Consider the following 10868-nt stretch of genomic DNA (forward strand, 5'->3'; position numbering starts at 1 on the left):
ACAGACCCTTGTCTTCCTGCTAGATTTAAATCGTTCTAAAGCTTCCATTTTTCAGTTGAAAGGCTGAAGTTCCCTGAATGCATCCAGTACCACAGCGAGCAATATTGGCTGAAACTCAAGCAGAGGAGACTCTACACTTGTTTTCTCCCCACCCCCATACTCCCCAAAGCAGCGTCTCTGCACTCCTGAATGCTGATGGATTGGAAGCTAAGAAATCTGATCCACAAAGTAGACTGAAAATTCCACAATGGGAGAAATGAGCGAAGATGACCAGGATTAACGTGGGAGAGTTCTGGTGAACAGGACTTCAGAGATGCTATGGTGAAAGGGAAGGGAACCTTCTTTGCTTTCTGTACAGTCACAGCATACAACTTCAAAACAAAATTTTGTCATAACCAATGCAACTGAGTCTGTGACCTCCACCAGCTGTCCTCTCAAGCATCTTCCCTCCCACTTCCTCTGTCACATGCCCTCTGTATTCCATTATGACTTGCAAGCAGGGGAAGAGGGAATGGAGAGTCACTGTAATGCTCGTAGAGGACCAAATGTTTTAATATCCCACTAGCTCCCAGGTAGAGTAATGTTTTGGCTGCACAGTGTTCTCCCTTAGAGCTGTCTGGAATCAGACCAGATAGTTCCATTAATCACTAAGGCAACCTTTCACATCAATTCCTATCCCTGGATGGAGGAGCTGGCTGTGCCCTGAAAATGAAGGAGGCAGAGGTTGGTTCACGACAAAGATATAACCTCTACCCTTGCCACCTGCATTCCAGCTCAAAAAAAAGGAGCTCCAATGCTGTTCTCAGAATAATCCCATAACGTTCCTGGCAATTGGTGACAGTGCTTCCACACAGACACTGCTATTATTTCTGCAGGTTATAAAATTGGGGAGGTGAAAAATATGCTAGGAAACAAAGAAGGAGGAGGAGGAAACCCCTGCTTTTCAGTCTTGGATAACGTTGGCCACAAAATGTGTGAGGAAAAGCAACATCTCCTTAAAGGAGACAGTTTTAAAGGGATACAGTCAGGCTGATGTTCACATAGGAGGCATACTCTTGTTACAAGTTTGCTGTAAATGAACGCAATTGAAGAACGTTTATTTTTCACATTGTTTGCCTTGTGCAATTGACAGGACTTTGTGGAGAGTTAGAAGCACTATCTGCGGTTGGTGCAGGACTTGCTGGTGAGAGCAGAAGCAAAGTGCAAGTGGAGGTGAAGGGGCAGCAGGCTGGAATGTGCACAGAGAGCAAGAAGGGGGCGGGAACATGCTTTAGTGGTTAGACTTCTGCACCCTTCTAAACATCAGCTGGGGAGTAGAGCCCTCTGCCCTTTTTTAAAGGACCTTTTAAAAATCCAGGAGACTGTATTTAAAGTGCGCTCCATCAGAAATGTCAATTTTTTTTTACAGCTTACAGCTGACAGAAACAAATCAAGTTGACAGTGTCCCTGTAAGCAAGGAAATGAAAATCTGGGACTCTTTCATAAAGAGAGACTCCCTCTATGTGGAAGTTCCTTGAAGTAATTCCCTAGTATATTCTCTTCACCTGTTAAAGTCACAGGTAAAGCCTAAAGAATAACAAAAATCTAGTGCTTATATAGCACTTTTCATCAGTAGATCTCAAAGTGCTTTACAAAGGAGGGCAGTACCACTATCCCCGTGTTAAACTGAAGTGTTAAATGAATTCCTCTCTCTGCTCTAGGGATCAGAATTCACTTAACCCGTGGCTGGCATGCACCTTTGTATAAACTGCTCAGAGCGCTTCTTCACCTGGTCACAGTGATGATCCAACAGCAGAAGTCACACTCTGCCAAATTGAATTTATCCAGTGAAAAGCAACCAAAACCTGTAGCCCAACCATGATATTCTCCTAAACACACTCTAATGTCATGCTGGAGGGACTCAAATTTACCAGACATAACTGGAGCAAAAAATCAGGCCTTACTTTCTGAGCGAGCACAAGACCACATCTATCAAACCCTCTTCTCTCTCTCTCTCATTACAAGTCAGCAACAGCTGCCAGAGCCACATTTTTCACTGTAAATTCCCCCCATGGAGTTTAATACAAGCCAGCTGTGAGTGCTTTCCTGGCCATGTGATTCCTTCAGGCCAGACTAGCCTTTCTACCCTCCCCCATTCTTTCAAGAGCTGGATGCTAGTAAAACCGAAATGACGTTATGTACGCAGCTTGTTATGGCGAGCCTCCCCATCCCCTGACATGCACAAACGCTTCCAAACCTAGAACAGATGAGTAACCAGTGTCCCGCAGCGTGCTCTGCATAGCCCCGTGAAACTGACCGCACGCCCCGCCCACCTCTCCTTCCAGCGCTCAGAAGAGTTCTCTGGCCAAACCTTCTTGGAAGTCGTTCGTGAAGGAACTTTCAGAGTCACTGGTAGCATTTGAATGGGAAAAGGATGAATTGTACCTCCCCTACCCCAGCTCCTCAGGGTATGTCTGTACTGCAATTAGGAGGTATGATTTCAGCACTGTAGGCATCTAGCTAGATCAAAGCTATCTGGAGTAACAATAGCGATGTAGCTGCTGCAGTATGGCATGGCTGGTCACTTGCGCACATGCTCCAGGTCTTGGATGGGGTTGCACTCAGGAGGGTAGCCCATGCCACTGTCCAGCTGCCACGTTTACCCTGCTCTTGTTACTGAAGCTGGTTTTGATCCAGCTAGAAAAAGGCAACTCAAGTATGTCTACCCTGTATACAATCACACCTCCCAATTGCAGTGTAGACATACTCGCAATTTAGTCCCTCCCCTCCATCCTCTTGGGTCAGCCTGGCCTTTTGAGGCCCTGTCCTGAGCAGGACCTGTATGGTAGTGTCGTATTTTGTCCTGATTTCTAGTGAGTATTTAGTCTGTTTTCTCTGAAAAGTTCATTATATGTGCATTGATACCCTTTTCCCCTGCAGACTTGTTCTTTGCTGAGGTGTATGCTGAGTGTCAGAAAGAGAAGATGCTGTTAATTAAAAGAGTGTCATTGGGCTGGGAGAGAATTAAGCATCAAGACAAGCTGTGCCTTCAATACTGTATCTCTGCTCTCTAAAGAAAGCAAAGTTGCACTGGTAGCCACTTCTGCGTGTCCTTGTCAAGCATGCATAGCAGACACTGGAGGCAGTGGAAAACTGCCCCTTGTCATGTGACAGAGGAATAGCTTCCTGTAATCCTGACCCATTCCATGTGTCTTTAGACCAGGAAATAAAGATTGGGGACAAGAGTTTTGAAAATGACTTGTGACTGTGGGTGCCCAACTTGAGACACCTGAAAGGAGCCTGATTTTCAGCAAGTGCTGAGTGCTCACCCTCTGCCTTGCCTCTACTGCTGTGTGCTTTGTGTTGTCTTTTAGCACCCTGTCGAAGTGTTGCCATGCCATGGTGGCGCTCCTCTACCCCTTCACCTGGCAGCACACCTACATCCCAGTGTTGCCGCCTTCCATGATTGACATTGTGTGCTCACCAACCCCCTTCCTGATTGGCCTGCTCACCAGCTCACTGCCCCGTCTCAAGGAGCTACCGGTGGAAGAGGTGAGCCATGAACTCAGATGAAATTGTTGTTTTTAAAAGCCACAGGCATTGGCTGCACTGTGTTGTCTTCTCACCCAAAAGGGTTTGCCTCATAGACTTAGATTGTGTCACTGCTTTAAGGCAGGGTGGCATTGTAACTATCTGTGGCTGCAGAAATACAGCTATCCCAGTTGTCAGTGAACTGCATCATGAATAAAACCTGTAACCTTTGGCTCCAAGACACACTGGCTGCTACCTAGTGAGCAGTGACTTTGCTGTAGCTGGTAGGGGGAACTGACATAATGACCTTCATTTTTCTTTCCTGTCCCACAGGAAGTTGGGAGAAGGGTGGTGATTTTGCTGGTGGGGTTTATTATTAAAAGTTTTGTTATAGTTATAGTGCTGCCAGGGCAGTGCAGAGAGACAATTGCTCAGTCTGTTATGTATGAATTGTTCTTTTTAGAGATTGTCCAGGGCCTGGGATGGTTGTAGTTAGTACAGACATCTGTCTGACTGGCTAGCTGTATCAAGCTGTTGTCTCTTGTCTTATACTTAGATTACAAGCGCTTTGGATCAGGACTGTGTTTTAGTTCTGTTTGTACAGCACCTAGCACAATGTGGTCTGGTCAGTGACTAGGGCTCTTAGGTGCTCCCACATTACAAATGAATAATAATTATAAGCAAACCTGTAAATAAATGAATAACTCTGAACAGGACTGATGAGAGATGTGCCAGGGCAAACACACAGACACAGCATGACAGGTCATAACATTTTCAGCCTCACATCCAAAGTGTTCCTAGACTCCAGTGCAGGAAAAACCTTTGGTGGACTACAACCTTCTGCCCATTAGCGGCACTGATGGTGGTAAGGTGTTAAGGGAAATAATCTTTTAAAGACAAGCTGAGATCAGCAACTCTGTTTTCCTCGCCACTTCACACCTGCTCTATAACTACCAACACTTTTCATACAAAGCTGATCTTTGCAGAGTCATACTAAGCAATTACTTCCAATATTCCTATGGCAATGAGTTCCACAGATTACATATGATGTGTTCAATTTTTTTTAAGTTGCATTGCTTTGCTTTGTGTGATAGAGTAAATACTAAATAGGAGTTAATGATAAAGCCCCATATTATTTTGGTCACTCAGTCATCATTGGCTGTGTAAAATAGTCTGTGGCTTCTTTGTAAAGCTTTTCGCTTAGACAATAGATCTGACTGTGTTCTAGTCTAAGGGTTTGGGATATGTGGGGGAGAAGTGAAGGCAGGAGGGTTAGGGAAGGCCAGCTTCTTTCAGTTCAAGCTGTCATTTTGTGGCTTGTGGCGAAGTGGTCAGAAAACCACAACAGGGGCCCTGCTGTTGACCAGTGTTTTATATCTCTTCCAGTTGCTGTGGTTCTGTGAGAGGGGAGGAGTTTTCCTGGAGAGCCAGGAAGGCTTGGGATAATCTCTGGTAACAGGAAATAACAATTCCCCATTCTCTCTTTGGTAGGTCCTTGTGGTTGACCTTGTTAATAACAGGTTCCTCAGACAGGTGAGTAGAGCTGTCCCATATGGGGCTTTTTTCTCCCACTTCCTCCATTTCCTTGCCTTGACCTGTATTTGCTTATTCTGCTTCCCCAGGCTGGGAGGCAGGATTTGATAGCAGGTGCTGTTTAATAGTAATGTCACAGTGCTTTGTGCTTAGGTAGCACCTCAAAGAATCTCAAAGCACTTTACAAACATTAAACCCTCCATAATCCATGCGAAGTAGAGAAGCATTATCCCCTTTTAACAGATGGGAAACTGAGGCACAAGGCCTGCAGAAGTGTGTTGTCCAAAGCCACAGAGTGAGTCACAGCCAAAGCTGGAAATAGACCCCAGAGTCTCGACACTGTCCTTCGCTCTAAGCACTGGTCAGCACTACCTTCTAGCATAATATCTGCACCTTCCAGTGAAGACTGGTTTTAGTAGATCTTTCAGTTTATGTCTTCATTGGTCCCTCTCATGTTCCTCCCTGTCTAGTCCTTGCATTACTAGACCATAGTAGGAAGACAATAAATGGGAATCTGGACATCATTTTGCAGACAAATATGCCTCTTCTGATTCCCTTTGACCTGGAGCAGAGGAGCACAAATTTTGGGGTGTCCTGGAACATATTCCTAGACCTGGAAGCCAGGTGGTTTTGTTTGTTTTCTAAGCAGAATCCAACTCCTCTGAATCACAACCACGACCCACAGGATTCAGGCTAGGGTAAGAAATCAATTGTCTGGTTAAGACACTGGACTGGTCCAGGAGCACTGAGTTCAACTCCCATCTCTGCCACAGACTCCTTGTGAGACCTTGGGCAAGTTGCTTGTCTCTCAGGGCCATAGTTCCCCATCTGTAAGTGGGGATAACAGTACTGCCCTCCCTCACAGGGGTGATATGAGGTTAATGGCTGTTTCTTATCTTTCAATACAGTTTTCCTCTGTCAGCCGCTTTGGCTATAGAGCCCTCTTGCAGTGGCTAGACCGTGGCAAACCCCTCCCTTCTGACTCCCAACTCTGTTACTGCTCAATCCATTTGTGGTGTCTCTGTGCCTCTCCCACTGCTCCCTGCATGTCACTGTATGGGGTTGGGAGGGGGTGAAAATCACTTAGCCATATGCAGGTCTCAGCCTAGCCGCTGTGTCTGCCTAGCTGCTTGCTGGCATTGTTTGGCTGACTCCTGCTCCTGATATTATCAGAGCAACACCTTACCTCCAGCAAGGCAATGGGGTCAGGGCTGGGAGACGGGCGACATGGTCGCAGATCTAACAGCTGAACTGAAAGGTTACAAATCCGTCCAATGCGAGGTGGTAGCTGGGGGTGAGACACCCACTTTAGTGCTTGTAGAAGGGATGGACAGCCCCGAATAGAAGGCACTAGATAAGCACCGAGTATTGTTCTTCTTGCTCTCCTGGTTTCGTAAGAGATAACCTTCCATGTCCTTGCCCTGTCTCTCCCTGGCTCCACCTGAGCTAGCTGAGGAGAAAAGCAGGTTCCCGGAGCCAGCACAAGCCCCACCCTGAGAAGGTCCCTGAGTGTGTGCTTGTGTTTTCTAGATGGAGGACGAGGACTCCATCCTGCCTCGGAAGCTGCAGGCGGCACTAGAGCACATCCTGGAGCAGCGGAACGAGCTGGCTAGCGACAAGGAGGAGGGCTCTCTGAATGGCAGACACGGTACAGCCTGCAGCCTGTCTGCTCGTTTTCATCGGGTGGGCCCGGCGGCCCTTCAGTCACTTCCCCCAAAGGGATGGTTTTCATCCCCTGGCACAGGTTTGAATGGAAGATGCAGTTCAGTGGCTAGAGCTAGCTGAGGCTTTGCTAAACTCTCCAGTGCGCTGGTGACCTTTGCTATGTGACTGACTTCCATGTGGTCTCCTTCAGCCTCCGCCCCGTACATCCTCCCTACACATACCCGTCTTCTCCACAGCCAGGCTCCTTCGAGCTGAGGAGGTGGCTTTGGTGTTAGTCCTGGGAGTGAAACCTTCCCCGCCTGCAGCCTCCACAGCATCCCCAGCTCGGCAAAGCCCGCTGGACTCAAACAGCCCCTTGGAGAGGGGGTGGATGGGGGGGGCACACTGAGGTTCTGCACCTTGTGCATGTGCCATGCTGGATCACCTGCCGGGGTCCTACAGCCTGCGTAGTGCTCCTGGGAGCAGCAGCAGGCCGCTCCTAGCCTTTCAGTGGAAAGTACATGCTGAGGTGCTCTGTCTCCACAGCTGCTTCTCACTCTCAGACCCGTACAGGGCACAGTTCCTAAAGAGGCCAGCAGGGCTGGTAAGGTGGTGCGGAACCACAGCCAGGAATGCAACTTCAAAGTAAACCAATGTGCGGCCCTGACCGCCCAGTGCATCCTCACAGTTCCACCATCGGCACCACCCTCACTTCATGGCTTTCTCTGCTTCTCCCCTCCTCCCCCGCCTCTTCCTTAGAGTCCAGCCCCTTGAACGAGGTGGTGTCTGAAGCCTTCGTTCGTTTCTTTGTGGAGATCATCGGCCACTACTCCCTGTTCCTGACCCCCAGCGAGCGAGAGGAGCGGACCCTACAGCGGGAGGCCTTCCGCAAGTCTGTCTCTTCCAAGAGCCTTCGACGCTTCCTGGAGGTCTTCATGGAAACCCAGATGTTTGGGGGATTCATTCAGGAACGGGAGCTGCGGAAACAGGGGGTCAAAGGTTAGGGGCTCTTCTTATTCCAGCGAGGCTTGTGGAATCTTTGCCATCCATCCCCTGGGAGCGGTGAGCAGCCAGCATCGTACCCTGGAGCAGCACTGGCTGTAGCTCTGGGGTGAGGCCATGATGACCATGTGTTTTTGAAAGATTGCAGTGATCCCATCCCCCTTTGAGAGAGGTGTGGCCTGAGTATAGACCCAGGCACCAATAACTCCTGGGTTCCATTCTTAGCCTCTATCTCTGGTCTTGGATAAGTCACTTAAATTATCCCTGCCTCAGTTTCCCTATCTGTAAAGCTGGGGGAACTGCTACTTACCTCACAGTAGTGTTGTGAGGCTTAGTTCATGTTTGCAAAGTGTTTTGAAGTGATGAGCATTATTACTGAATGATGGGAAATAGTAGCAGTTTAGAGGTGCTTCTCTTAGCTTGTGAGCACCTTCTCATGATGTGTTAAGCAGCATAATTATCTTCTGTCACATGTGGTTCCCCTCCCATTCTATCTTGAGTTTTTGTCAGGGATGCTACGGAACTAGCATTAGCTCCAGTGTATTGATATATAATGTATTTACTGTTGTAATGCCTCCTTCTGGGGATAGACATTTGAGAGAAGGGTGTCGAGGAGCTCATAACTACTGTCCCATGGCCTCTAAGGTTCCACTGACTTGGGGGGCCTGTCTCATCCAAACAGCTGGTCATTGCTGGTTCAGCAAGCTCCTCTAAAGAGCTAATGACCAGTGGACATTGGAAATGGCAGAGGAATCAAAGAGCTTTTCCTAGAAGGTGAAAATGTGGCCCCCAAATGCTAATTCCTCAAATGGCCTCAGATTTTAGTCTCTGTGCATTCCCTGTCAGAATTCTCTTGAAAAGATTCCTCCATTCCCTCCATGAAGCAAAGATGATCAGTCTGGCTAGTCATGCCTGCATGAGGAAGCAGTGTGGCCTAGTGGCTAGAGCACTGGACTGTGGCTCTGGAGACCAGGTCTGCCACTAGCCCGCTGGGTAACCTAGGGCAAGTCAGTGTCTGCTCTGGGAACTGCAATTTTCTCCTCTGTAAAATGGGGATAGTGGTACTCATCTCCTTAGTAAAGTGCTTTTAGCTCTACTAATGAAGAGGTCAGTATTCTTGTTATATATTTGGAACCAAAAGGATTGTGGGGTTTTTTTTGCGGCAGGTCTGTTTGAGGTACGTGCCCAGGAGTACCTGGAAACGCTCCCCAGTGGGGAGCAGAGCGGAGTCAATAAATTCCTGAAAGGACTGGGTAAGATGCCAGATCAACCATTGTCTTTTCACAGTGGTTGTGTTGCATGTTACTCTTAACACCAGGTCAGTGATTTGGCAACAAAGATGCTATTTTAGGTAGCACCACTCTCCCGAGGGTTGAATCTGCCTTCCCCTGGTATGTTACTGTGATGTGCCATGGGGCCTTCAGTCAGTGGTCAGGGTTGGGCCACGTATTAACATGCATGTATGTCAGTGGGACTGGGAGTTGCATTGCCGGGTCGGGGGGTGGGGTTAAAGTTTGGACCCTGAGCTCATTGCCTGACTCCCAAAGGAGGAAAGCTGGTCTTGTGGGCTAACGCACTGGGATGGACTGGATCCCCACATGGGCAAGTCAGCTAATCGCCCTGTGCTTCAGCCACTCCCTGATGAGGTGAGGATGAGGAGACTACCTCCCAGCCCTGTTGTGAAGATAAAGCTGTTAACAGCTGTAAGGTGCTCCACTATAGCACAGGCCATATAAGTACCTAGTGGGGACAGAACAAAAAGAGGGCTGGAAGTCCTTTAAAAGCACAACATTTAACTTCTGCCTAAGGGGGAAGGAAGGAGAAGGCTGTATCTTGTGTCCCTTTCAAATTGCCACTGTCTGGCTGACACATGCTGTGCTATTGTGCCTAGCTCCAGCAGGAGCCAATTCCTTCCTTTGGGGTGGCGGGAGGGAACCGTGCTCTTGAACTAGACCCAGCATTGCTGGGGGAGAGGGGACGGTGTGATTCCGAGGCAGCAGCTCTCCCTCAGTCATTGCTCCAGTTGGCTCTGGGGGTGAGAGATGGAGCTCAGACTTTCTCCACTGTACATATCGCTATGTAATGGCTGTTTTCCTCACTTCATCTCCATCAGGTAGCAAAATGAAATTCCTCCACAAGAAATAAGAGTCACGCACGCCATCGTTCCATAGAATAGAAGGAGTTTACAATTCTGCAGAAATAAAATGAACTGTTACCAACCATTCCCACTTAGCCTGCTCCCAAGGGGGTGACAGCCCTGGATGCTGAGCGCTGGAGGCAGAAAGGCCAGGGTTTGCTCTTGTGTGAAAGTGGCCCCATGAGATGAACAGACGGTGGTAGAGCAGTCTAGAGAGGTCTCTGGACTCCTACAGTAACATGCACTGGACCAAGCACTCTAAACTCTGCGGTAGCATTTTGCAGACCTCCAAATGGATTTGATTTCTTAGTTATTATACTTTTTGTTCTATTTATATTGGGGTTAGGAAAACTATTAACCATTGACACATGCCCTGCCTCCTTTCCGAGTGGCACTGCTGGATGTGATAATGGGGACTGGGGGGAAAGGTCGTATTACCCTGGACTGAGAGCGAAGGAGGGGAGAAATAGAGGAAACCTATGAAAACAGGTCTTGAGAAAACCAAGGACGCTGAGGACTGCAGGGATGCCAAAGGACATGGGCAGGGTGGGCTTACCAATGAGGAAAGGAGGTGGAGGGGGAACCACTAAACCTACTGAGAACTTGATTTGCCAGCCAACTAATCGACCGCTATGCTCTGCAAGGCGGCTGCGTCAGCCTCGTGGAGAGGCCTTTCCTTGTATTGTCTAAGTTGAGAACCTTACACAGTGTAATTAAAAGTGAGTGGCATAAAAAGAAAATGAGTTGGGAATTATTGCTGAGAATTATCGATTTTTCTTTTAATCCGCTGCTTCATTTATAGATTTTTTTTTTTTGCCTTCTGCCTTATTTTTGTATGTGGGTCAACAGGGCCATCTAGTGGTCAGATAGAATAGTTGTTTATCCACCCACCCGGCCACCCACACACTGATGTTCCAGGACTCTTTCTGTTACAACTCTCTTATAGAAAAGGAGTACTTGTGGCACCTTAGAGATTAACAAATTTATTAGAGCATAAGCTCTAATTAGAGCTGTAGCTCATGAAAGCTTATGCTCTAATAAA

General features: G+C 47.9%; 1 protein-coding gene across 4 annotated transcripts in view; it reads left to right on the top strand.

Annotated features, from left to right (window-relative positions):
• The window catches only part of DENND2A (DENN domain containing 2A), a 77363-nt gene extending 66809 nt beyond the window's left edge, over positions 1-10554 (top strand). For all 4 annotated transcript variants that reach the window (XM_038393805.2, XM_038393813.2, XM_043518804.1 and 1 more), the window contains exons 15-20: positions 3354-3531; positions 5002-5043; positions 6574-6691; positions 7447-7686; positions 8856-8942; positions 9803-10554. In XM_038393805.2, coding sequence (XP_038249733.1) covers positions 3354-3531; positions 5002-5043; positions 6574-6691; positions 7447-7686; positions 8856-8942; positions 9803-9834 — 697 coding nt within the window. In that variant the 3' untranslated portion in view covers positions 9835-10554. The remainder of the gene's footprint in view (positions 1-3353; positions 3532-5001; positions 5044-6573; positions 6692-7446; positions 7687-8855; positions 8943-9802) is intronic.
• The last annotated feature ends 314 nt before the right edge of the window (positions 10555-10868 follow it).

The sequence above is a fragment of the Dermochelys coriacea genome, chromosome 1, assembly GCF_009764565.3.
Source record: "Dermochelys coriacea isolate rDerCor1 chromosome 1, rDerCor1.pri.v4, whole genome shotgun sequence".
NCBI classification, from domain to species: domain Eukaryota; kingdom Metazoa; phylum Chordata; order Testudines; family Dermochelyidae; genus Dermochelys; species Dermochelys coriacea.